At 54.9% G+C, this 27408-nt stretch overlaps 1 protein-coding gene across 1 annotated transcript; it reads right to left on the reverse strand.

Annotated features, from left to right (window-relative positions):
- Positions 1-5954: 5954 nt before the first annotated feature.
- On the reverse strand, positions 5955-27171 carry Ehd1 (EH domain containing 1). The gene is made up of 5 exons (XM_003468209.5): positions 26538-27171; positions 22743-22840; positions 11564-11976; positions 8229-8393; positions 5955-7869 (listed from the first exon to the last, which is right to left on the reverse strand). The coding sequence occupies exons 1-5, from the start codon at positions 26939-26941 to the stop codon at positions 7345-7347; spliced, it is 1605 nt and encodes a 534-aa protein (XP_003468257.1). The 5' UTR covers positions 26942-27171; the 3' UTR covers positions 5955-7344.
- Positions 27172-27408: the final 237 nt, after the last annotated feature.

Genomic DNA, 27408 nt, shown 5'->3' on the forward strand with positions numbered 1-27408 from the left:
AACGGACACCCCAGCAGCAAACAGGGCTTTTTTCTGCACTACTATCTCGGTCTCCGCAGCAAATCTGTCCTGTGGGCTCCCCAGGGCTGGGGATCTAGGACAGAGAGAAGCAGTCGAGTTGTTTCCCAAGTCCTTCAGGCCAGGAGGGGAGCTAGGGTTCAAGCTCAAATCTGAGGATCCTTGTCTCTGCCTTTGGTTTGGAGAAGTGGGCGAGCAGGGCTTTGGAAGGTTTGATCCAGGCCTCCCGAGTTTTATCTGGGCCATTCTGAGCCCTCCTGGTGCAGCCGGCAGAAGCTGGGCCACGGGAAGTAAGAAGAGGCCGCAGGGAGGCGCCAGAGACCAGCAGAGAAACAGGCTGCTGAGGACTCTGAAAAAGACCTGGTGAGGAGCTGGGCAGGAGAATGTCACCCCCACCCCCACCCAGGACACCTTGGTCCTCTCCTCAACCCACCACAGCCCCATGGTCAGCAGTCAAGGGCCAGCTGGCAAGGCCACAGGTCACTGTGTAATTTGGGGTAACCTTAACTTTCTGCTGCTGAATTTTCTAAAAAATCCATTCCTTATCAGACTCCCCCTACTACACCAAAGGGGAAACTGAGCCCCAAGAGCTAGAGTGATCTGGGGTGGGCTTGGATTAGCACTAAACACTTGCGCCTCTCTGCACTCAGTTCGTTTTGCTCTTAGGCCAGCTCTGTTGTGTTTTTTGCAAGCCTTAGTTTCCTTGCCTGTTAAAGGGGTCCAATCCCCCTGCTATCACGCTTGTGTAGCTCCAATGTTAGAAAGCCTTTAAAGGTCCAGTATCAGCCTGACCCTGTTCCAACCTGAACAGCAAGCTGGTAGGCCTCCCGCACTGACAGTGCTTGGCACATCTGTTCTTTGACCCTATGCATATTGGACCCCAGGGCTCCAGAACCCCGCTCAGCAAATGTTAGAGGATAAAAACTTATCTCAGAGCCTTGGGCCCAGCCAGTCTAAGAAGTGGGCCGCTGTCCTGTCCTGTCCTTCCCATGGTGTCCACATTTGAATGCCTCTTGTCCAGGCACACTACTTCCCAGAGGCTCAGCCAGGTCTGTGAGAGGCAGCCGCCACTCCCCACTCCAGTACCAATAGTGGAGGTGCTGGGCCCCAGCCCTGCCCTCCCCTGGGGAAGAGGTCGTGGTGACATCACCTGACATGCTTAGGTACTTCTTGGCATTTTAAAGTTACTTCAGGCCTCTTATCACAAGAGACCTGCCTGCCGTGAGCATTATAATTACCCTCCCTTCCCCCTTGGCAGACGATCTGCTGAGGCCAGGAGGCAGTGCCGTGCCAGCTCTAGGCTCCTGCCCTTTGGCCGCACCCTACCTGTGTCTGGGGGCCGGGCCTAAATCAGCGCCTGTCAGCAGTGCCTTGGCTGGAGAGAATGAAGCTGTCAATTCCGTGACCCTGGCTCAGGAGAAATAGGGACACAGAAGTTGCCAAAAAAGGAGAGAAACCCAGACAGGAGGAAGGGGGCTGGGACAAGGAGAGACCCTGAGAGCCGTGGGGTAAGCCCCAGTGGACCCCCAGTATCAGCCTGTGGGTCAGGTGGAGGCTCGGGGCTGTCTAACCTCCACTGTCACATCTTAGGCCTCCTGAGTCCAGGTCTCTGGGTTCCTTCCCAAGGTGCAGAGCTTCAGCCTCCGGCAAGAAGCGGGGTTTCCCAGCCCGGGCCTCAGAAACAGCTGAGAGCTGTTGCGCCTGCCCTGGCCAGTTGAAGTGCAGTTCTCTCTCCCATCCCAGGGAGTCAAGGAGCAGGAGGCTGGTAGGGGGCCTGCAGCCTTGCCCACTGTGCCCCAGATGTGTGCCTTCGACCAAGTTCCTTCCCTGCTTTCTGTTTTTTTGGTGTGCAGAGATCTGAGGCTGGGCACAGTGGTACATGCCTGTGATCCCAGCACTTGGGAGGCTGAAGCAGAAGCTTACTGCAAATTCAAGGCCAGCTTGAGCTACAGTGAATTTGAGGCCAGCCTAGACTATGCAGCCAGACGCTGTCTCAAAACAAAACAAGAACTGCACCTGCTCAGATGTGGAAGACAATCGAGCTGTATAATGGCGCCCCACTGACCTTCCTGATTTCTCCTGGTGTGCGGGGAGATCAGGATTGGAGGCAGGAGAGCACAAGGCACCTGCCTTTGCTGCTTAGGCATCCAACTCTTGTTTAAAGGGCTTCTGGGGGCCCAGGGAAGGAGCAGATAGAGTTGGTCAGGTTGAAGAGCCCTGCTCCCCACCCTAGTCTTTGGCAGCTCCCCACATGCATTCCCTACTAGCCCTGCATGTCCGGGGTGTGTCCTTTGAAAGGTCCAAAGCTCCAACTGGGTGGACATATGGTGACTTCATCATCCTGGGTTTCCTTCCAAGCCCTTCCCTGCCATGTTCCAGCCCACCCTATGGGCTCCCACGCTGTGAGCTGCAGCCAAGCATGGTTTTGCAATTACCAGTCCCTGTGGACACACAGGAAGCAAGGCCCCAAGCCCCCTCTGCCACCACCCTTTGGCCCATGGGCGCCATTGAGTCTGCAGGCTGCTTCACGGAAGGGTGGGTTCTCCTGCTTTGTTCTGGGTGCTGGATGGGTGGGGTGTCACACTCCCTGTCCCCCTACCTGACCAGCCACCCCCAAGTGCTCAGCAAAGGAGGCCACTGAGGTAGATGTCTTTAGGCTCAGCCTCCAAAATGTGTTGGGGAGCAGGAACCAGGTTCCAGAGGTGGTGCTGGATGGCAGCAAGTCGGAGAGGCAGAATTCAAACCCAGGGCTGTGGGCACACAGCTGCCCTCCAGGTGCTTGTGAAGCTGCTGACGTATTTTACAGTGCTGGGGGGAGAACCTGCAGCCTCTCGCCTCATATGTGCTAGGCATGCACTCTGCCATTGGGCCACACCCCAGCCCCAAGGTGGCGACTTTGAACCAGAAGGCAGTAGTGGCCAGGAGTCTTTCCACCAGTTGACTGGCCTTGGGTCAGTCCTGTGACTCGTCCATCTGTGATAAGAACAAGGGCCCTGGGATAGACTTTTTAGTTCCTTGTGTTCTAAGGAGCAGAAGTAAAGTTCATTCTTAATGAGCAGGGACTCACATCAGAATACAAAGGGGCTGTGGGGGGGGGGGGTCTGGGGAGTCTGTCTCCAGGGCTCTGGGAACAGGCCCAGAGCCTCTGGCCTCTCCTCTAGCCCACCCAGCCTCTGCAGGAGTCTTCTCCCCTGGGAAGGGAGGCCGGGCCCCATTTCTATTCACATCCACTGGACCTTCCCACACCCCCAAGACAGCCCACAGAGGGTGTCAGACCCAAACCTGGCACAGGAGCCCTGGACAGCAGCAGGGAGGGGCAGTGACAAAGTTCCTGCTCTTCTGGGAGCCCCAGCTCAGCTGGCCCTTCTGAGCAGCCTCTAGGAGTTCACCCTGAATTGAGAGATAGGCCAGGGCTCCCCACAGGTGGGAGTACCCCAGTGAGGGCAGGCCACTCCCCTCATTCCCATTTTTTTTTCTTTTTCATTCATTCTGTAGAGCTCCTGGCTCTGTTTCCCAGGTGCTTTGTTGTTTTTTTTTTTTTTTTTTTTTTTTGTCTTTTTCGTTTTTATCGGTACCCTGCCTGCTTGTAAGGCAGGCGCTTATGCCGCTGAGCTAAATCCCCAGCCCCCTCCCAGGTGCTTTGACAGTGTAAGCAAGCCAGCTGGCTGCAGCCCCCTGCAAGCTGTCATTACTGCCCCAGGCTTTTGGGGTCCCAGGCAGAAGGGACAGCATTTAATCCTTTTTTTTTTTTTTTTTTTTGTCTTTTTCCTTTTTATCGGTACCGGGGAAGCATTTAATCTTGATTATGGGTTTTGCGGGGGGGGGGGTCTTTTTGAGACAGGGTCTCACTATGCAGCTCAGGCTGGTCTTGAACTTGCAACGATTCTCCCTTCAGCCTCCCGAGTGCTGGGATCACAGATATGCACCACCACACCCAGCTTGATTGTGGGTTTCTCATACCTGAGCATGGCTACACTTTGAGGGTGCTGAAAACTTGTTTTGGGCTTTTTTCAAGATAGGATCCTACTCTATTGTCCAGGCTGGGCTGGAATTCCTTATATAGCCCAGGGTGGCTCCAAACTTTCAATCCTGCCTCAGCCTCTTACTGTTGGCATTACAGGCATCACCAAACCTAGCTGGAAGATTGTTTTCATTCATTCATGCATGCATGCATGCATTCAGTGGTTGTGGGGACTGAACCCAGGGCTTTTGCATAGCTCTATCCCCAGCCCTTTAAAAAAATCTTTGAGGCAACTCATTTGGAACCCCTCCCGTCTCTTAGGAGCTAGCCCTATTTCATTCCCCTCAATAAATTTTCCTGTTAATAAATTCTGGGGGCAGGGTCTGTCCCTAAATTACTCTGTCTAGACTCATTTGCAGTTCTCCTGTCTCAGCCTCCCGGAGTCCTGGGATTATAGGTGTAGGCCACTATGCCCAGCATTCATCCTTCCTGTCTACCTACCTATCTATCTGAACAAGGTCTCATGGTGTAGCCCAGGCTGGCCTCAAACTCGAGATGCTCTTCCTACCTCAGTCTCCATGTTTTTCATTTTTAGTTTTGTTTTTTCAAGACAAGGTCTTATGAGCTGGAGATTTAGCTCAGTGCCATATGCACCTACCTGGTAAGCATAAGGTGGAGTTTGATCCCCGGAACCAAAAAAAAGACAAGGCCTTGTTATGTACTGTAATTCAGGCTGCCTCGAATTTTGTAGCCAAGACTCACTTGGAACTTGGAACAATTCTCCTGCCTTAGCCTCCCAAGTGCTGGATTTACAGGTGAGTGCCAACACATCCATTTTTTAAAATTTTTTTTTATTTTTTTTTTTTGTGAGACAGGGTCTATGTAGCATAGGCTGGCCTTGAACTCACAAGGTCCTTCGTCACCTCCCAAGTGCCGGCATTATAGGCATGCACCAGCACACTCGGCTGTTTTTCCTTTTAAAATGAGGAACAGTGGAAATCAGACTGCACTGGAATCTCCTTTGCCACCATTTGTTCATGGCCTCCCACCTTAGGCTCCTCTACAGTGACACAGGGAGAACACAGTCCCCTGGGTCTTGAGGTTCCCAGTGAACCCATAGGAGGCACCTGTGTGGCATAGGAGGGCTGTGACATCCTGGGAGTCAGTCACTGGCCATCGGGCCAGATGTGGGCAGTGGCTGGGCCCCCAGAGCACAGCACTGGGTCCTGGACACAGACACCAGTTCATACCCAGTCTCTATCACTTCGAGTTTGCACCTTTTTGGCCATGTCACTGTCACCCTTCCCTGTGACATCACCTGGCCCTGACAGACCCTTTTTTTTTTTTTTTTTTTTTTTTTGTCTTTTTCCTTTTTATCGGTACCCGGGATCGAACTCATGACTGCCTGCTTGCAAGGCAGGCGCTTATGCCGCTGAGCTAAACCTCCAGCCCCGACAGACCCCTTTCATACTGAGTGGATTTTGCTGCCAGGATCTACTTTGTGTCTGAGCTCTGCTTCTGTCTTCAAGCCCCTTGGGGCAAGCATGGAAGCAGCTGGCTCCGGAGAACAGGAGCCCTTGCTGACCAGATGCCCACCCTCCTGCTGCCTAGGGCCCTGTGGGTGCCCGCACATGGGCCTGAAGCCGGGTAGACCCGGAGGCCCATCCAGCCCTCCCAAGTGCTTCAGCTGTCTCGGAGAAACCACTCTTGCTCAGCCACACCACAAGGGAAGGGGGTTACAGTTTTTTTGGGATCTGGCTAACATTAACAGGAGGTGGCCGATGCTGTACAAGTGAGTGTGACCCTAAGGGGCGGCTACCCTGCCCTGAAGGCTTGCTGATCTGCCTTGCTGGCATCCTGGCCCCCAAATGCTCTACCAGCCCCCCCCCCCCCGCCGCCCCGGGCCTAAGAGGGAGGGATCTGAGCTCTTGGCCCTGGAATAGACAGCAGAGAAGAACCGGGGAATCAGCATCAGCACAGTTAAAACTTTCTTTAATGCCAGGAAAAGTCTAGTCTGTTACCTCCCACAAAGATGAGCGTGACCGAGCCCTGCCGCCCCAGCCAGCGTGTCTGGTGTGGATGCCCTCCATCCACCTTTTCCTAAGGCTGAGCATCCCTGTGGTGCAGGCAGGGCGTGGCAACTCCCCAGCGCCCTCTACTGCCCGGCACAGTGCCTGCCCTCTTAGGCTTATTGCTGGGGCGGGGGGTGGAAAAGTTGGTCTAAAGTCCTGTGCAGCCCCCCACCCCCCCATTTGCTCAGCAGACATGGGGGAAGGTAGGGACCAGGTTTTTGCCTGGTCCCCGCTGCCTGGAAAACTAGGCCCAGGCCAGAGTCAGTCTTCCTCTTATAAGCACCAAACCACACCCAGTCATAGGCAGCTGCCTGCCCACTCCAAGGTGGGAGCATCAGGTCTCATGGATCAAGTGAGGGCCACAGTTCAGACACTAATCAGGCACGAGCTGGGGCTAGGGAGCAAATCCAGGCTGAGGTATGCTATGCATGAACCCCACATTTAATGGCTCCTGGATGGAGCTGCCCACAGGCTGGCAAGTAGGGAAGGGAGGCAAAAGTCACAGCTTTGGAACAAGTAGCTGGAAGTTACTGGAAATGTGGTCAAGTATGGAAGATGACCCTATCCAGGAGACGACCTAGCTTATCTATTGCTCTGGGAAGACTTACTTGCTGTCCTCTCCACAGCCCTAAAAAGACTGGGGGTGGCTGGGCCTGCTGGGAGGGAAGTTGGGAGTTTGGGGTATGCAAGGCAAGGGCGGGGCGTGAGTTTGGGGAGCCCTGGCTGGAGAGGCACAGAACTGACTCACCCCAACCCAGGGCAGAGCTGGGTGAGGAAGGAACCTCCCCCATGAGGCCAGCCTTGGTGTGGAGAGAAGATAAACAGAAGGAACAGCCTGGGCTCCTGTCTACAAACAGTTCCAGGGGCAGCTGCCAGGAGGAGCCATTGGCCTACCTAAGATGGCTACAGCTGCCCACGCCGCCCTGCCAGGGACAGTGCACGGGAGGAAAGGCTGGGACAGGAGAGAGGCTGTGTTCGTGGGACTGTCCAACAGAGGAGGCGGCAAAAAAGTAGGCTGCCTCTAATGGTATATATTAAAAATATCCAGAGTCCTTGTGCATAAAATCCCATATTCACAGCTGAGCATACCCTTGCCTCCCCGGCTGGGCCCAGGCACTGCCTTAAAGAAAAGATGGCGCTTCTCCTTTTGAAGCTGAGGAAACAGCGCTCGGTCTTTATGGACCTTTAAAACTGGTGACCCTTCCCTCTCCCCAGCTGCTTCCTCCAGACCTGGTCTTCCTGGGCCGGCATGGAGATGCTGAATGGGTCACGTGGGTGGCCCTGGGAGGCCTGTCACTCATGCCTGCGCTTGGAGGGGGGGATGAGGTGTGGGGGCAGGTCGGCGGGCAGCTCGTGGCCCTCCAGCTTGACCTTGATGAGGTGGTTAGCCAAGGCAAACTCCTCATCATCCAGCAGCCCATCCTTGTCCACGTCAGCCAGCTTCCAGATCTTGCCCAGCACGGTGTTGGGCAGCTTGGACTTGACCATCTCCTTCTTGGCATTGGCGCCAGTGATCTTGCCGTTGACGGGGGACAGCGTGTAGAAGATCTCGTCGTAGGTGGGTTTGTCCTTGCCCACCACCCACTCGACATCGTCAATGCCCTCGCCTGCACCCTCGCCATAGCCATGCCCAAAGGGCCCATTCATGGTACCGTCGAAGGCGCCGCCTTTCACGGCCTGCGAGGGCATCTGAGACTCCTCCTGGCGCACCATGACCATCAGCCGTGCAATGTCGTTGGCCAACATGTCATCCACTGTGTCTAGCAGCTTGGGCTTTAGGGCCTGGAACTTGCTGAAGTCCTGGGTCTGCAGGAGCTCCTGAGGAGCGGGAGAAAGGGAGGTCAGGTGGCTGCTTCCCTACCCGCAGCCTACCCCACTTGTGCCCCATTCTTTCCCCAGGGCCTGGGATCATAAGAGTCCCTTTCTCGCAGGGCTGTAGCAAAGATTCATCCCCAGGACATGCAGAGCAGCAGACCCAGCCCTCCCCACGGCTGAGTCACCACATTCCCCTCCGCTCCCGTGTGGTGTCACAGCCTGGGTCAGAGATGATGTCACTGGGGGGAAGGTGACTAAGCCAGTGTTGTTGGGGAGGCCCACCCCACGGCCGGGATTCCCTTTGGAGTCAGCGCCCTGGGCCTTCCTCACTCGGGAGCCTGGGGCAGCGCCCATGGTTGTACCTGCATCTTTCGGAGGCTCGGGAAGTCGCCTGGGGAGATCTGATGCTCCCGCTCGATCTTCTGGTAGATCTCGCCCAGGTTGTTCACCAGCTCCTTCTTTTTGCTCTCCTTACCGAAGACGTTGGGCATCTCCTTCTTGAGGGAGCTGATGATGTAGGCGTGGACCTGGGGGACAGGGTGGGGTAGTGTCAGGGGCTTGCTCAGGATGTGGGTGGCAGCTGCTGCTAACTGCCTGAGCTCAGGAAGTACAAGGGCTGGGGTTAAGTTCAGGGCAGCTGCTGCCCACCCAGGAATCCACTGGCTGAAGAGTGGACACACGATTCTCACAAGAGGCTTACAGCTCACTGCCATGGGGAAGGAGAAAAGGAGAGGAAAGCACCCTTGAAACAGAAAATTGGAAGCCGGGTGTAATGGCAAAGACCTATAATCCCAGCACTCTGGGAGACTGAGGCAAGAGAGTCACAAATCCAAGCCCAGCCTGGACAACTTACTGAGATTCTCTCAAAAAAAAAAAATAAGAGAAGGGCTAAGAGGGTAGGGAATGTAGACAGCTGGGTGGGAAAGCACTGCATTCAATTCCCACCACCAAAAAAATTAAAAAGACAGGAAGAAAGAAACAAGACAACCACATCCTTTATGTGACTCACACCTTGATCTAGACTCAGCAAGGCGTAGTCTGCCAACAAGTGGCCACTTGCTGTGGGGCCATCTCTCCTCTTCTCGTCACCCTTACCTACGCCTCACGCCTCAGGTGAGGAGAATTTAGCCTCTATAGGGGATACTCAGAAGCCAGGCAGGGCACCAAGCACTGGGCCTGACCGGAACTCAGGGCTCCTGAAGGTGCTCCAGGTCCCTGCGCAGCTGATTCCCTGCAGGTCCACGAAGTCCCAAAGCTACAGATTCTGAGGGCTCAGATCTGTGCACAGTCAGCAGCTGGCTGGGGCTGTGTCCAGTTTACCTAAGCTTCCACACCTCAAGCAGACCCTTCATGTCTTCTCTGTGCCAGTCCTCAACCCCTCTGTCCTGCCAAGGGATGGCCAGCCAGGCTGCCGTCCTCTCCTGCACTGACACAGGACACCTCCACCTAGGGTTTCCCCAGGCTGCTGAGGTGGGTGGGCCACAGCCAGTCCCCCCTAAGCCCAGCAGAGCCCAGTGCAGGTCACCGATTCCTGGAAAAGGAAAAAGCCATGGAAAGGCAGATGTGGGAAGAGCCTGGGACCCTGGGGTTTTCCAGCAGTGTGAGTCAGTGTGTCCTTGGGCTGGACACTTCCACTCCATAGGGTGTGTGCGTGCGTCACAGATGGCGGGGCATGGGGGGTTCTCCGAAGCTACTCTAGGTCCTTCAGGGCTCACTCCTGGCTCCTCTCTCAGACCTGGCCCTACTAGCAGGAAGACCGCAGGGATCTAAAGGAGTGAGTTAGAAAAACTGCCCAGAGCAGATGTGGGCTGTGGGCAGGTGTGTGTGATACCCCAGCCCCAAGGGGCGCAGCCTCCCAAGGCTCAGCCAGGGCGGGAACCAGGCTGCTGGCCATGAGCCCTATGCTGGGGAAGGGGAGATCTGAATGGTCAAAGGATAAAGGGTCAGCCCTAAGCTGGCCCCAAGATAGCATGCAGGGCCTTGGGGTCCCAGGGCAAATGGCTGCAGGAAGTGCCCTCCTCAATCCCCTGTCCACTCAGGAGCCTGGGACACCCTGCCACTGGCCATAGACACAGCTATCTGTGGAGTTGGAACATCCACAAAGTGTGCACCCCTCCTCCTCTGTGAGCCCAGACAGCTGTGAACACTTTGCCCTTTGCAGTGAGTGGGTGACATATGGTATGCCCTAACCTGCCCGAGGCTGACAACGTGGTTCTCATGGCTGAGCCAGACCTGCCACAGGGGCAACCACTGCCAGAGTCGAGCTTTTGTTTTTAGAGAGGGGGGATCATCATTACGTTACCCAGGCTGACGATGAACTTCTGGACTCAAGGGATCCACCTGCCTCAGCCTCCCTAGTAACTGGGACCACAGGTATGTATTACTGTTGGGAGCCGCGGCCGACACCGGTCGCCTTACTTGGCGGACGTAGGGCCTGTGGGTGGGAGCGGAGCCTGAGCTAGATTGCCCCTCCCATCGAGTGAGTCAAGTTGGCGCCTGCTTCCTGCCCCCTGATTGCGCTGGCGACTTAAACAACCCGCTCTGTAAGATAGTCTGCCTAGCAACAGCTGATGTTAGCCAGTCAGCCCGCATCGCGCGCTTTGAACTGATTGGCTACTGTTGCCCTATAAAAGTGAATGCCTCTCCCGCCACGAGAGGAAGCACAGAAGAAAAGCACAGAGAGAGATAGAGAAAGTCCACCGGCGAGAAAGGGCTGGTGGCAGAGTGGAGGCCTCACGGGGCCCACGCGGAGACAAATAAAGGCAAGGTTGCACACCGCCAGACTTTGTCGTGTGTCTTTCCTGCTGGCCGGGAGCGACCCCGACATATTACCATCCCAGTTTAGACTCTGTTTTTCCAAACCAGTGCTAAGTGTCTGAGGGAACAGCTGGACCCCTCATTAAAGTGCAGATGTCTCAACGTGGCCGCTGCTCAATCATCCCCATGGTCTATGTCAAACCAGTGCAAAACAGCGGCCCAGCAGTGCTGGGCCCTCCAACCCCAGAACTCACGCAGCTCCTAAAGCCAGCCATCCCGAAGAACTGCCTTCAGTCCCTCTGCAGCACTGACCTTTGTTCCTAGTCCAGGCACCCACAGCTCTCATTCAAGCACCTACCAGGCACCAAGAGCCTTGTACTTTTGGACCACTGACAGCAGTTTACAAGGCCTGTGTGGGCCTCGATCGCTTCCCGAGGAGCAGCCCTAAGCACTCCCTGCTCTTTCTGGGCCTCTTCACCAGCTACTTCCTGCCCCAGCTTAAGCAGCAACAGCCAGGCCTCCCCAATTACCTGCCTCTGTAGGCCCTGGGTCTCCCCAGCAAAGACACAAACATTTAATATTTTATTTTCATTTGTGCCTTCTGCTTTCCCGCAGTGCTGGGGATGCTGGTCTGGGGTTCTGTGTGTCACTCTCCCCATGTCCTTAGTGTCCCACTCTGGAGGGGAAGTCAGAAGGCCCAGAGCAACAACCCACCACACCCCACTTCCGGGGCTGCTTCCGTGGTGACTTCCTGCTGGGGTTTCTACACTGCCCGCACTGTCCGCACACCCAGCTTTCCACCATGTGGTTGGTACAGCCCTCTCCACACAGGGAATGGCCACGCAGGGCTGGCTCTGCAGTGGCTGGCGGAAGGGGGCTTGGGTAAATCAGGCCCCAAGTGCCAGTCCCACACCCCCAGGCCTTGCCCTGTCCCATCTACCTTAGCAAGTCTGGCCCGCTTGATCAGGTCGTTGAGCTTCCTGAGGGCGGCATTTCGGGGAAGTGACTGGATGTCCTTGAAGAGGTCCTGTTCCTCGGCCTCGAACAGCTTCCGGTTGTCTGGGATGAGCAGCGGGTGGGACCAGAAGGAGCCAATGTAGACACGGACCACCTCAGGGGTGTTGATGATCTTGCCCAGGGACCACATGAGGGCCCCGTACACCCGCATCAGCTGCTGCGTCTCGATCTGGTCGGCCTTGTTCAGCACCACCCGGATCTTGTCCTCGTGGTTCTTGAGGGCCTTGATGACCTCTGAGAACTCATCGGAGATGTCCAGCTTGTGGGCGTCAAACAGCAGGATGATGCGGTCTACCCGCTCCGCAAACCACTCAAGGACAGCCGCGAAGTCGTACCCTGCGGGTAGGAGAGCTGTGAGCTTGGGCAGTGAGGGATTGGCTTCCACAGGCACAGAAGACACTCATTGGGCAGCACCCAGGCCAGGCAGGGCCATCGGGTCCTCCCCTTCCCTCCTTTTGTACAGCATGCTGGTGGGCTCGCCCAGCTGCCATGGGAAAGGAGTCACAAAACTCATACTGTGGCTAGGTGGGACAAGGGAGAGGTGCCTCAGAGGTGCTGCCAGCAGCCAGCTGTGCACCCTCAGGCAGCAGTGCTGGCTCTTATTTGCGTGCCAGGCTCCTTATTGTGCAAGAATCTCAGTTATTTCCTACCACAGGGGCTACCCGCTATAGCTCAGGAACCAAATCTGGACCCCATCTGTTTATGCAAATAAAGCTTTATTGAAACACAGTCGCTCACCTATTATGTCTTTGGCCACCTTAGCCAACAACAGCAGAGTTCAGCTGTTACTGCACAGACCTTGAGGTCTGCACAGCTGACGACACTGACTTTGACCTTTCCAGAAAAAGTCTGCTGGTTTTTCTTCTATAATCAACCCATCAAGTGCTACAAACCACTTTCCTTTTGTGGGTGTTAAGTACTTCACTAAAACAAAGTGGCTAAGCTAGATGACTCTAACCCTAAACCCTAGTCTATGCTGTTTCCCATCAATTAAGGCCCAATCAAAGTCAGCCAATGAAAGTCCCAAGCCAACGGCAATAGGAACTAACTGGAATTCCCCCATAATAAAACAACTACTTCGTTTTGGCTAGATCCAGGGCCTCCAATGTAAAACTGCATTCTAGCCTGGCATGGTGATGCACTCCTATAATTCCAGCACTTAGGAGGCTGAGGCAGGAAGATTGTTGCAAGTTCGAGTCCAGCCTGGGCTACAAAGTGAGCTCAAGGCCAGCCTGAACCACATAGCGAGACACTGTCTCAAAAAAACAAAAAAACAAACAAATAGCCCTGCATTTTCAGCCAGGCATGGTGGCGCACACCTGTGATTCCAGCACTCAGGAGGCTGAGGCACGAGGATCACTGCAAGGCCAACCTGGGCCTCATAGTAAGTGCAAGGCCAGCCTGGACTACATTAGCAAGACCCTATCTCAAAAAAATAAAACAAAACAAAATGACTGCATTTTCTACCTGGCAAAAGAAAAAAAAAGTGTATGTACCCATTATGGTTTTCCCCTGAGGCCTGGGATGCAGATGCAATGGTAGGAGCTGGTGTAACCATACTGGGGTTGCAGATGAAAATTGTGTGTTTAACATAGCCAGGGAATGTGATTTCTCTCATAAATGACCAGATATCTGGCTTAAATCCTGTGAAAACAATGGCCTATAATCTGGGGAGCTTGCATAACAGCCCCCAAGATGCCATTTCTTCTCTTGGTGAATCTGACAAGCTCCCTGGTCTTTGCGCTCAGTCTCCTTGCTCTTTTCCTGCTATGCGGAAGTGCTAGGTCACTCCAAATGTGCTTCCCAGACAGCAATCATGCTCCAGAGAACAGCAGCAAAGCTTTTCCAGATCTTTCCAGAAGCCACTGGAGGGAAGAGTCTGGGTACTGCTGAGCTCCCTCCTAGGACAGCTTGTTGCGGCTGTCGGACCACACGGGACTGACGTGCCTCCTCCTCCTGACTGTAGAGGACAGGAAGAGAACAAGGGCCACAGGTGCTGGTCCCAGGCAGGCCAGCCCTGGGGGGGGGGGGCGGAGGCGGGGGGTGGGGGGGACACACCCGCTGAGTGCTTCACACTCAGGAAGGGAGCACACACAAGGCGAGTCCCAGTCTGGCTGCCCCAGAGGCAGCCACTCCCAAGGTGCTAAGTAAAGCAGTCACCCCTCCCTGATGCCCTGCCCATCAGAGAGCAGGCCCACTGCCAGCCTGGGGTCAGGTATGCCTCCGAGCCAATACCTGAATCACAGGTGCCCAACCCTGACAGGAGACCGCTAGGGACCCAAAGCCAGGCTCCAGCTTGACTCTTAAGACTTTACATTCTTAACTTCTCAGCGATATTTGTCCATCTGTAAGACTCAAACAACTTTAGCATCGATGGCAGGGCTCCCAAGGCAGCTGGGCACTTAATCATTGGTCAGTAACCAGGAGTAACAGGTGTCGCGTGGCTGAGGTCGGAGGCCGAGCCCTGTGCCCCACACAGCTCACTAAAACATACGGAAAGCTCCAAACCCACCACTCCTGGGACTGAGCAAGGGCGGCCGCCCAAAGGTGTGACCTGTAGTCCTATCCGAACCCAGGGAGACATGGGCCGCCGTCTCAGAGTTGGGTGGGAGTCTGGCATTGTATCCCTAGTGGTCTCAGTCTGCGTTCTAGGGGCTCTGGTCTGCAATCTGGGTGCCCAGGGTCTGAGGCTTCCTGTGCCCTAAGCATGGGAGTGCCAAACAAGTGCCAGGTCACCTGCGCCAGCTGCCAGTCACCAATACAGGTTACGGCTCCAAGGTGCAAGGTCCCACAGTCACCCTGGCTCCAAAGGCAGGGCGGGGACACCCAAGGAATGAAATATCAGGCGAAAACCGGAAGGAGAAAGCCAATAGCATGGGGGAAGCTAGGACTGGCAGAAGTGGCTGCAGGCGTGCACCCCAGCTGACCTCGGGGCCTGGGGCTGGCTCTGGGATCCCAAGTCAGCACGGCAAAAGCGATGACTCAGGAACTAGCAGGGCTCTTCGCTCAGCAAAGGCGAGGCCCAGCCTTCCCCTGTCAGACTATTTATCCTGCGCTCACCACAGCTAAAACCATAATTCACACAGCTGGAGAGGTGGTGATGCCAGAACCAAGTTCCTGGGTACTGGGGCGCCCCAGTGCACTGTGCTTGCTGGTGTGTTGGCTTTGGCCTGGCAGTCAGAACAGCACCTGGGGAGCTGAGGTCAGGGCCCAAGCCCCACCCAGTAGGGGACCACAGAGAGGGAATGACAAAGAAGGAGAGAGAGGCCTCTCAGCCACCCTGCCCTCACTGAGACCACAAGCCCTGTTCCTGGCCAGCACCTAAGCTGGGGTCAAAGAAAAGGAAAGTCCATTTTTTGCAGGTGAATAAATTTCCTGTTTATGATGGAAAGTCCTCAAACTTTTCATGAGAGGGAGACACACTGGCTGGCCAAATACTCTCACAGGTCACCTCAAAGGTCACAGCACTCTGGCCTGGGCCATGTGGTCATAGGCTCCTTACTGCCCTCAGAGGCACCATATGGCCTGAGACCGAGTCAAGGCACCCTTGAGCACACTGGGTCTTTGCAGGTGACAGGCGAAGCTGGCAGGTGTGGCCACACAGCTGTCATTCAGCTTGGAGCTCAGAGAGGGTGAGAAGTGCAGATGTGGGGCGTCCAGCTGCCAAGGGCTGCTCCAGGCAACTGAGCTTCAGGCTCTGGGACCGGCCAGTGTCCAGGCAGCCACCCCTCCATGCAACAGCAGTCTGGCAGAGGGAACATCGGCCTGTGGGCTGGGGCGCTGTAAGCGAGCTCCAGCTGGACTGGGGTGGGAGGGGGGACAGGTGACAGACATCTTGATTCCTGCCAAGGACACAGAAATGTGGCTACTTCTGGTGAGGAGTCCTGAACCAGGATAAGCTCCAGCCCAGAAAGTCCTGGACTAGAAATGTGATGCTCTGTGGAACGAGCCCATCACAGGAGGACGACTGCACAGGGACAGGAAGTGGGCAGCCAGGGCAGAGGCTGGGCCATACAGGCTCGCGTTCCTGGGACAGCTTCAGGGGAGATGGAGTCCCAGGAATGGGCAGGAGTGACGGCTGCAAAGCACTGCAACTGTCCCCAACTCCGCTGGACTGCGCACTTAGAAATGGGTAAAACGAGCCAGGCTAGTGGTGCTCACCTGCAATCCCAGCATTTGGGAGACTGAAGCAGGCAGACTGCCTGCCAGCCTGAACTATAGCAAGACCCCGTCTCAAAAATAAGCGGGGAGTGGGGCTGGGGATTTAGCTCAGCAGCATAAGCGCCTGCCTTGCAAGCAGGCAGTCGTGAGTTCGATCTCGGTACTGATAAAGAAAAGGGGGGGGGGGGACGGGCAAAATGGCATTTGAAAACAAAGGGGGGAAAATGTCCTGGGAGTAAGGGAGGCAAGAGCTGCTCTGGCAGCCAGGAAAGGTGAAGCAGGCCATCCCCTCACTGTGTCTGTTCCCTCGGTGGACTCTCCTGGGTACTCCTGCCCACCCACGGGGGCAGACCAACAGCCCAGAGCGCAAGATGTCATCGGATGGACCCCACCCTGGCCTGGTCCCCAAAAAACACAGGTAGCTACAGCAGCTGGGAAAAGCTGCTTTACACATTTCCAAAGTTTCTAGAACATGGAACAATGGAGGGTTTGTCTCCAACCAGCTCGTTTCCTGCCATTCATGCTGCCCAGGATAGTGTTTAGCACAGGCGTACGGAGCCCACGCAGGAGCCAGCACAGGGCGAACCCTGAGGGCTTGCTCTGGAACCCCGAGGTCCCCCGACGCGGAAGCCCTGAAGGCAGGCACTCTCAGGGGTTACCCACCCCAACATCTACTGAGAAAATGAAGCCTATGTCCACACTGAGCGCTGGACACGAACATCTACAGCAAGTTTACCCTTGACCCTCTGAACTGGGGCCAACCCGAGTCCCTCTGCTAGGAGGGAGTGGGCACAGTGCCTTTGTTCAGGTGAGGTGCCACCCAGCAACGAAAAGGAACAGGAACAAATCTTTGGGTTGGGGACACAGCTCTGTTGCTCAGCATTGGCTTCAATCCCCAGCACTGTAAAATATAAACGTATTTTAAACCCCAAAAATCCAAAGACTGAATAGTTTATTTATTTATTTTTTTAACTTGGTACTAAGGACTAAACCCAAAGCTACGTTTCTTAGGCAAGCACTCTACCACTGACTTACATTACATGCCTGGTGTTTTTTACTTTTTATTTTTTGGTACCAGATTCATGACCTCACGCTTGCCAGGTAGGTGCTGGGCCACTAAGCCAAATCCTTGCCCACCCCGTTTTTAAAAATTTTCTTATAAACTTAAGGCAGAGTCTCACTAAGTTGCCAACTGATCTTGCCCTCTTCCCAGCTCAGTCTCCTGAGTAGGTGGGACTGCAAGTCTGTGCCATCATGCTGGGCTTCCTGACACTGGCACACACAGACAAATCTCACAAGCATCCGACTTGGTCAAAGACGGACACAAAGGCTCTGTACTGTGGGATCCCATTAAGGCTACTTTCTGGAAAAGGTGTTCGGGACAAAGGTCACTGAGCTGTCACTGTGAGCAAACCATAAAGGGGCACAGGAACTTTGGGCCAGGGAAGTGATCTCTTATCTTTTTAAAATTTATTGTTACTATTTTGTCATTTTGAGACAAGGTCTCACTAAGTTCAGGCTGGTCTCAAACTCACAATGATCTTCCTGTCTCAGCCTCCCGAATGCTGCGCCACCATACCCGGCTTGATCTGTTATCTTGGCTGGAGAACATGGCTGCTTCAGTGAGCCATACACCCAGAAAGGATGGACTTTCTCAAATGTAGGGCAGACCCCTCTACACTGACCTCAAAAATAAGGAACAAGGGCTGGGCATGGTGGTGCATTTCTGTTTTTCCAGCACTCCAGAGGCGGAGGTAAGAGAATTTCACATTCCAGGCCAACCTGGGCTACACAGTGAGACCCTGCCTCAAAAAAAGAAAAGCAGCTGGACAGTGTAGGAGCAAGGCCAGGCGGCCACAGGCTCACATTTTAACCAGGCCACCCTAGCAAGCCCCTTGTCAGTTCCCAGTTCCTTCTCCGTAGAGGGAAGAATTCGCACTTCAAAGGTTGACGAGAGGGCCAGGGGAGCTCCTGGCACCTGGGGGCACTCTGTCACCATTTACTGTCGTATACTAGTGGGATTTGTATTTCGGGTCCTGACGGTTGTGCAAGAAGGTTTGTAAGGCATTGAGAACACCTTGCACCCCAAATATAAACAAATTACAGGCGCCTGGGCCAGCTGCCACCCAGCCTGCCACTGCGCGCAGCCTGGGGAACAGGTGCAGAGGCCCGCACAGCCTGGTACACCGCCTCCGCAGGCAGTGTACCAGGAAGCTTGCTGGTCCAGGGCGGGGGCAGGGTGGCGGCCAGGGGCCGCTCTGGAATCTGGAGGGGAACCCAGGCCCAGACAGTGCTACCCCAAGGATCCTTCTGGGATGTTACTCAGAAAAACATCGAAGCCTGGGAAACCCTGGTGATTTTGGTCTCTACTGCCAATCAGCTGACATTTGTGGAACACTGACTGCACTGCACTGAACCAGCCACTTGGGTGAAAACCCGGTACTGGCAAGGTCTTATCATAACCCAATGAGGCTGGTATTGCTATTCTTGTCACAGTGATGTGGCCCCATGGTTACAGCAACTCCCCAGGGCTATCCAGCTGTTCTGGGACTGACCTGAGACTTGAACCTTCTGGTATTCTCTCTGCTGGACACAGCACTTGGCCTTGCTTCCTGCAGCACCCCTAGTCTGCAGGACACCTGGCAACCCTGGCCTGGAGGGCAATGGGGTACGTTCCCAGAAGTAAACAGCAGGACAGGACTGTGCTCCAGGGAGCACAGAGATGGCGCAGCTCCATCTGTAGTCACCAGGTTCCAAGCTACAGGGACGGGCCTCAGGGTAAGAGAAGCCTGATTCACTATGGGTCAGGATGGCTTAGCCAGTGCCAGGGACCAGGGCCAGTTGGTCAAAAGGCAAGTGAGATGGGTGTAGTGGTTCACGCTTATAATCCCAGCACTTTGGAGTCTGAGGCAGGAGGATCACTGCAAGTTCAAGACCAGCCTGGGCTACAAAGTGAGCTCAAGACCAGCCTGAAATGCACAGTGAGACCTTGTCTCAAAAAGATAAATAAATAAAGGCAAGCAAGACTTCTGGGGACCAGCTGGCTCAGGTGAGGGTTCTGTATGCCTCTCCATACACAGATGGCAGGAAGGAGGGGTCAGGGACACTGCTGTTCAGAGCCCCAGGCCTTTAGGTCTGTTCCTAGACAAGGAGTCAGACTTTGGCTGGAAGGAACTGAGGGTGGCCTCTGTGTTTCAAGGAGGCTCAGAATCCCGCACCGTCATGACCAGCTGAGGCACAGGTTTACCTGAAGCCGGCATCCAGGACTCCTGCAGCAAGGTCACTCTTTGGTGTATATACAGTTGCAACAGGGGTTTGAGACCCGATGCCATCCCTGGCTGGCCTGTGTGTCATCTGGGACTCATCACTGAATGTTTCTCGGCCCATTTCCTCCTCTGAAGGTCAGTGGCTTCCTCACAGCTACAGCTGCTGTGACACTGAGCAGGCTAAGCTGACAGAGCAGTCCAGCAGGAAGTCCTCACTGGCCAGGTCTCCACCTCAGGACGTGAGCTGGGGCTGCCACACCTTGGTTGATGGGCAAACTGAGTCATGAGTTATAGCTCAGCTCACAGTTGCAGTGACACAGTGGGAAGCACAGTGGCCAGGTGGGCACCACTGGGACTGCAGGTCATCATGGCCCTGGGGGCCAAGCCCTGTGAGGTCCTGGTTGCCCTATGGGATGCCCCTTATCAATCACAAGGGCACTCAGGAGGGAATAGTGTCCCCACAGGCCACCCTTCTCTGCTGCCACAAGATGCTGTCAAGTTCCTCAGAAGATCAGCACACTGGTACCCCCAAAAAGAGACCCTCCTTCCCTAATTCTAAGGTCCCCAGCAGACCCTGGGCGGCACCTGGGCTGTACCTAGCCTGCATCAGCCCCACTTTATCTTTCCCAGCCATATTTCCTGCAGACATTAGGGACCATGGAGGAAAAGGGAATAAAAGCCAGGAGGGGCCAAGCAGACAGCTGGGATAGAAGCAAAGGTCATTAGCAGCGCTAACACGTGTGGTGTCTGCAGGGGTGCTCTGTTTTTGCTACTTGCCCAGATCCCAAGATCTGTGTTCCCCGTTGGGCGTATCTGTCTGCGAGGGAAACACCTGCTTTCCACGCCACCAGCCAAGGCAGCCTGGAATGTACTGCCCTGTTCTGACTTCCTTTGGTGTGCAGGGCCACACGGGGTTGTGTGTGACTGGTGAGTAGGGTCTCTGAGAAGGAGTCCATTCCTTCCATGTCCACTTGGCAGTGACCACACTAGAGATGGCAGCCTGCACCTCCAAGAGGTGCCAAGGAACAGTCTCCTGATAGTCAAACACCTCACTCCAAATGGCAGGGCAGTGCACACCAGTAATTCTAACAGCTTGAGAGGCTCCGGTAGGAGGATCACGAGTTCAAGGCCAGCCTGGGCACCCACCATTTTGAGGGCACTCAATGGTAGGGCACTTGCCTGGCATAGTGAGTTCAATCTCTAGAACCACAAAACCAAACACTCCTGACCCCAAACCCCAACTGGATAAGATATATTTAAACCAGGATCTTTAGCTGGGGGTGGTGGCCAATGTCTGTAATCTCAGCACTTTGGGAGACTGAGGTAGGAGGATCGCTTTGAGTCTGAGGCCAGCCTGAACCACACAGCAAGACTGCCTTTTCCAAAAAGTGGAAAAGAAAAATAAATGAATCTGAATTAATTAAAATAAAAACAGGAGCCAGGGATACAGCTCAGTGGCACAGCGCCTGCCTGGCAAGTGCAAGGTCCTGAGTTCCATTTTCAGTACCAAAAAAATACATAAATACATACACACATACAATTTTGGTACCAGGGATCGAACCCACAACCTAGTGCTTGCCAAGCAGGTACTTATGTCACTGAGCTGAATCCCTGGTCCTCACATATAGGATCTTTAGAGATACGGAGAAAAGGAATGGTCTAGAAAAATTGGTTTGAGCTCACTATTTCCCAGCAAAAGCACTCCTTCAATCAGAGTGACATGCTAACACCCTCCTCCCAGGACATAGCAGGGGCCCCACCTTCTCCACAGCAGAGCAGGGCCAAGCACAGGGCCTGGGCATCTCCTGCTGGCCCGTTCCTCCTGTGTCAGAGTACCTGTGAGCTGGCACTGCCTGGCATCCTGGTATCTTCCTGCCCCATCAAAACTTGCTGCTGAGGCGACAGAAGCATTGCTTTGCTACCTTGTCCCAGAGAGATCAAGTTTAGACCCTGACACCAGTCTTTTCCAACAGGAACCACAGCAGGGAGGGACGCATCTCAGCAGGCACGGCTGGAGACCCCAAGGCAAGAGACACACACAGTCCCAGCTGCTGAGCCTGCTAAGCACTGAGAACATGGGGCTTGGGCGACACAGCAAGAAAGCCATGGACCCAGCAGAAACAGATGCTGCTCAGTTGCCTTCCAAGAGTCAACAGCACCCCAAGAACCCCGCATCTTTTCCCCCAATGCCTTCACTCAGACCTCAAATGCCACACAGACAGGGGCACTCGGGCATGATCAGCCCCTTCCAAGCCCAGCCTTCCAGGCCACCCAAGGCTGAAGGGGCCTCAGCATCTATCCACGGCCTCCTCTCCAGGCCTGATGGGAAAGCCAGGATTCTCCAGTCTGCAGCAGCCTGAGAACGACCTCTATTACTAACTGCGCTTTAAGAGTAACTTACTCAGATGGTCTGGCCTTGCACCGGCAACTTTATCTGGCAATTTCCAAACACCAAGTGGGAACAAGAGCAGTAAGAAAGAAGAAAACTGGTTCTGGCTTTGTAGACCTCAAATCTGCTTCCTTCCCCTCCCAGCACAATCTCTGCACTGGGAGAACCCAAAGCACTAAGCAGCAGCTTTCGATCCGGAGTGGAGGCAGACTTTCAGTGTGCTCCAACGCATGCCACACACTGGCCAGGGTCCCTAGTCCCTAGAAAGAGAGCAGGAGCTATAATAGCAACACTCTGGGAGGCTGAGGCAGGAGAACCACACAAACAAGCCCTGCCTGGGCAATTTAATGAGATCCAGTCTTGAAATAAAATGATAAAAAAAGGACTGAGGATTTAGCTCAGCCCAAAGGCTTTGAGTTCAATCTCTAGTACTGAAAGAAAAAGAAACTGACCGACAGACAGACAGACCAGCACAACAGGCCCAACACCCTTAAAACTATAGCAGAGACCCCAAGTTCCAGACTGCTGGTTTCAAATGCAACACCCTGATGACAGGGCGGTCCAGAGGGCAAGGGACACAGGAAGGTGTACAAGTTAATGATACGTGAACCTGGCCCTGGTCCTCCACTTCGCCTTGGGGCTGAGGCTATTTTCTTTTCTCTGTGCAGCTGTGGGCGCCACTCACCCTCACCCCAGAATGAGCTCAAGTCCTGCCTCCTACAGAGGGGCAGGGGCATGATCCTGACCCAGGACCACGTGGCGTCAGATTTTCAAAAAGTACTGCTCTTTAAAACTTGCAGAGGACTTGACATAGCTGGAATAGGGCCCAGAGCACTGCACACACAGCAGGGAGATCTCAGGCCTAGCTCAGTACACAGCCCCAGAGCCAAGAGAGACTAAACCCTCTCCACCCCCAAGTGGTTCTGCTAGTTTCTCCTTTTGCCTGGCGGCTGGGTTCTGCTGGGAGGCAAAGTTCTTAAAGGCAAACTGAGCCACGTGAGCCCCGGAGGGTCAGGTGCTGCTCAGGTGTCCACAGGTTGGCTGGGACACCTGGACACAGCTACCTACTGGCCAGTTCCCTCCCCCATCACCACATGGCCTGGAGCCCCAGCTGCCCTATTTCCAACATGCCTGTGGAGGGTCCAAGAGCAGCTTGCCACAGGGAAGGGGCTCTGATCATTTGAGCTCCAGGAGGTGAGGAAGACAGCAGCGCCTGCTTGCTCATGTGGGTTAAAAACGCCCCGAGGGCAGCACCTTGGTTTCCAAGAGCCAGGCCGGCCTCGTACCTCTGCTGATGCGCTGCTTCTCTCCAGACAGGATCCCAGGGGTGTCGATGATGCTGATGCTGTCCAGCACTGGGTTGGGGAGCTGTGCACACATGAACCTGCATGAAAGCACAGCCAAGGAGCCGTCAGGACAGGGTCCTCACTGCTCCCGAGGCCACAGGGTAGGACTCTGGTCCTCCGTTGCCCCCCAACCCCAGATTCTCGGTTCCTACCATCTTGATTCCCAGGGTGGCTAGCAAAGCGACAAATCTTGCTTTGGAGGTTGGCATGGGGCCTTGCACATGTTAAGCACATGCTGCACCACGGAGCCACACCTGCAGGCCCTCAATAGCAGGCCTCATGGCTTGTGGACCAATGGTTCCAAAATCACGCTTTCATGTCCTCTTTGCCATCACTTCATCCCCACCTGTGTTTCAACTGGAAACACAGCCAGAGGTTTCCAGGGACCCCCACCAGTGGTTCTCTCAGGCTTGTTTTCCCTCTGGAGTTCGAAAGTTCAACTTCCAAGCTGCTGACTTGTTAATGACAGCTGGGAAAGCCTAGGCCACCAGTCAATCAGAAGGGAAACAGCAGCCTGACACGGGGACCCAGTGATTCCACCAGACAATTCCCACACACCGCAGAGATGGCCTCGTCCTAGCCCTGCTGGGGCCAGCCCTCCGGTGTGACCCAGCTGCTTGGGTGAAGGGGGTGCAATGGGCTACTGGTAAAAGCTAGGGTCACTGCATGTGCTGGCTGATGGAGAGAAGTACAGACAGACCATTCTCTGACAGTTAAAGCCGGCCAAGAACAAAGCTGCAGACAGGCCTGAACCTGGGGGGAGGGAGGGGTACTTGGCTCTGTTGCTCCATTCCACGGGGGGGCTCAGAGGAGCCCAGAACAGCATGGGGCTGTCTCAACTGAGAGCAGCGATTCTTCACTGAACACAGAAAAGGAGCCTTTAAAAACTCTGAAAAAGGTATTGTGAGTGAAGGAAATACAGATCCATTGTCTGTAGGATGCAGGCGCAAAGCTACCCTTCCAAGGGTGGGGAAGTCTGGGGATGATTAACCTCTCCTGTGGCCCCACCCCCAAGTGACCAGTGGCCCACAGGCTGGGGGCAGCTGGGCAGTGTGAGAGGTGCTCTCTGCAAATGTAAGAGAGCAAAACCAGCTGACCAGCAGGGCGAGCAAACTTTGGATCCTCACTAGCCCAGCCCAGAGCACGCCTGCCCAGGGTCACTGCAAGCCACACTGTGCAGGAAGGCACTCACCAGAGAGGAGGACAGAAGCAGAACTGACTCTGAGAAACAATGTATATAAAAAGGCCCCATAAAGGGGACCTGGTGAGCAAGGGACTATTTGCAGTGCTCAGGGACAGGATGCTCAGCTGAGCTCAGGCAGTGTGACAGGCAGTCCCGATGCCTCACACCTCATTCCATCTCCATCTCACTGTACAAGTGGGAGGGCTGGTTCTGCAGCAAGCCGGGCTCAGGACTTGCTACGCATGCCCTACCTCGCTCTGTCCCATCTGACTGCATTTGGACAGCAGTCACTCAAGGAAAAAAGGCCCGAAAGTCAAGTTCCTGACTCAATGGGTCTCTTTAAAAAGCGAACTGGGAAGATGCTGTGTGGACCACAGAAAAGCCCCTTTTGTTGTATCCTCTCTGGCAGGCAGCACCCTGTGTGCCATGCATCCTGACACAGCTGGAGCTGGTGCTCTGGCCGCTAAGGCGCCCTTTGGCAGGGCTGTCAGCCATCACAGGCCCTTTGGGTGGGGATGAAGTGATGGCAAAGAGGACATGAAAGCGTGATTTTGGAACCATTGGTCCACAAGCCATGAAGGTTCCTGTCTCTGACCCAGGGGTCCTGAACTGTCCTCTTTCCAAGCAGAAGCAGATGCTAGCTTAACTTAATGGGTAACCTTCACACATCAGCTGGGCCCTCAGAGCCTTAGGAACCTGATCAGGTGGGGCTACTGAGATGGTATCTAAGATCCTCCCAGTTCTGAAACTCTAGGCTTCCAAGGACAGAAAATGGGTCATGTGCTGTTTCTCCTTTCAAAAAAGATCAGCCCGGGGCTGGGAATTTAGCTCAGCGGCATAAGCACCTGCCTTGCAAGCAGGCAGTCGTAAGTTTGATCCCTGGTACCGATAAAAATGAGTAAGACAAAAAAAAAAAGATCAGCCCTCGAAATCAAGTGAAGATCTATGGACAACAGAGATCAAGACAGCCACACTTCCTGTCACTCCCAAAGTTCTACCTAGAGAACTCCCAAGTCAGCCCTTCCAGCACAGCAGCCTGGCTTCTTATCAAAATGAAAGAGGCAGAGGCAGGGATTACAGGTCAGTGACACAAGTGCCTGCCTGGCAAGTACAACGTTCTGAGTTCAATTCTTGGTCCCCAAAACAAAACAAAACAAAAAATAAACAAAGCCTATATTCAGGCAGATACTAAGCTAACACACAAGTGCGGTACGCTAAGATAATGGCTAAGAGGACCAGCCCTTGAGAAACCTCAGCCCAAGGGACCCAGACAGTCAACACCATCAGTATAATAAAACACACAGACAGGGATGAGAAGGCTGGAACAGGCAAAGATACTAAATGTTGGGGGCTGGGGATTTAGCTCAGCGGCATAAGCTCCTGCCTTGCAAGCAGGCAATCGTGAGTTTGATCCCTGGTACCGATAAAAAGGGGAAAAAAAAAAAAAAAAAAGATACTAAATGTCAGGGGCGCAGGCAGGCCCGGCCTTAACTGGCTGGGCTCTGGGGCGCTCTGTGTGCACTGGACAGTGTCTGGAAAGGAATGTGATCTCCAGGGGCGGAGACTTGGCAGGCGGGGTTCAGATTCTTTCCTAGGCTCTTCTCCTGAGGCAGACTTCAGACTCCAAGGCATGTGTGGACTCACTGCCTGAACGTGGGAGTAGCCGGGCAGGGCGGAAGGCCTGTGGTACCAGTCCTGAGGTGGGGGTAGGATGCCTAGAGTTCCTTCAGGGACAGATATACTCTGCCACCGAGAGGCCATTGGACTCATTCCTAGCATCATAGGGAGTGCTGGAGGAGGTTACATCACACCCACTAAACTGAGGAACTGAGGTCCCCGTAGGTTAAAGGGGCTCCTACCGAGTCTACGGTGGGACTTGGGGCCGAAGTTCATTTCAGAGTTCCCAGCGTCACAGTTTCCTGAAGTCCCTGGAGCAGCACTGACTCAGAAGACCTGTCTTGGGGGTAAAGTCTGTTCCTTGCCACGTCTGTTCCCTGTCTGCAAGGGGCTGCCCCAAAGTCAGCCGGCCACAGCAGACCCTCCTTGTCCCTCCAACACATAACCACCGGTCCCAAGAAGTTGAGCAGGAACACACCACACTGGAAGGAGTAGGGTTTTCCCAGAAGTACAAACAGATTCCCCAGGGGGTTGATTTAAATGAATTAGGTTCATCCAGTCTAGAGAAGAGGTGGAGATCGAGAACAGCAAGGGCAATAATGGCTTGGCTTCCTGAATGCGGCCCCTGGTTCTACGCAAAGTGGGGCTGGGTTCTGTGAGAAGGTTTGGGAGTTAAACTGATAACTGGGAAGACCGAGGGGACAACAAACGACTGAGGAACCCGCGATGGCCACTCCCAGACCCTCGGGTGGGTTAGGAAGGGTTTTCCGCGTGGCGCAGCAGGCACCCTGTCCCTGGGAGTGGTCACCCAAGGTCTGGCTGAGGACTCAGAGACAAAGGACAGCAGGGGCGACGGCCGCAAGACGGTAGCGCCCTAAATGTGGGGTCCTGGCCTGACAGGCCCTCGCGCCGTCAGAGGGAAAAGAGTGGGATACCTGTTGAGGAAAGCGTTGCCGAAGGCGTTGAGCTTGCGGAAAGGGCGCCGTGGGTCGACGACGAGCGCGTTGCCCGGCACCACGCCCTCGGTGGGACCGTGCATGACCGCGATGAAGGAGTCGGTGGTGGGTTCGGGCCCGATGCGCATCCCGGGAAAGTCCTGCTCGATCAGGTGCCGGATGAAGGTGGTCTTGCCCGTGCTATACTGGCCTACGAGGAGCACCATGGGCTTGTTGTCGAAGTCAGCATCCTCCAGCGCAGGCGAGTGGAACTCGTGGAAACGGTAGTGCTCCTCCAGGGGTAGCAGCTTCTGCGCGTACAGCTGCCGCAACCCCTCGGCCACAGTCTGGAAGAGCTCCGGCTCCTTCTTGCGGCGGGCATCCTTGCTCACCCAGCTGAACATGCTGCCGTAGACGGGGCTGCCTGCTGCAGGGCAACGAGGCGGCTAAGCCAGGAGCAGAGGAGGGGCCGGCCGGCCGTCTAAAGGCGGTAGGCGGCTGCGGCGGCTGGGCCGGGGGCGGGGAGCTGCCCGTACTGCGCAGCCGTACTACACAGCTCGCGGAGGCGCCCTCTGCCGAGTGGATCGCGCGCCTTGCCCAGCGTCCTTTATACGGTCCAGTCGCGTTCCGCGCCGCAGCCGCTTAGCCCGCGGGACTAGGAGGAAGAGGGAGGGATCCTGACCAGCACCACCCCCAATTGCGTGCCACGTTCTCCCCTTCGCTGACTTCCATTGGCTGATTTCAAATCTCGCGAGACCGTGAGTGCGGTGTCGTAGCAACCACACCTGTTTTCCCGCCTTGTGCGAAGTAGGTTGGAAAAACCGATGATGGGGTCCGGCGCGAGGTCCTATCCTTGCACGCCTTCCACTGG

Source organism: Cavia porcellus, unplaced genomic scaffold (assembly GCF_034190915.1).
Source record: "Cavia porcellus strain 051 isolate PalLab524CR breed Dunkin Hartley unplaced genomic scaffold, mCavPor4.1 scaffold_17, whole genome shotgun sequence".
NCBI lineage: Eukaryota > Metazoa > Chordata > Mammalia > Rodentia > Caviidae > Cavia > Cavia porcellus.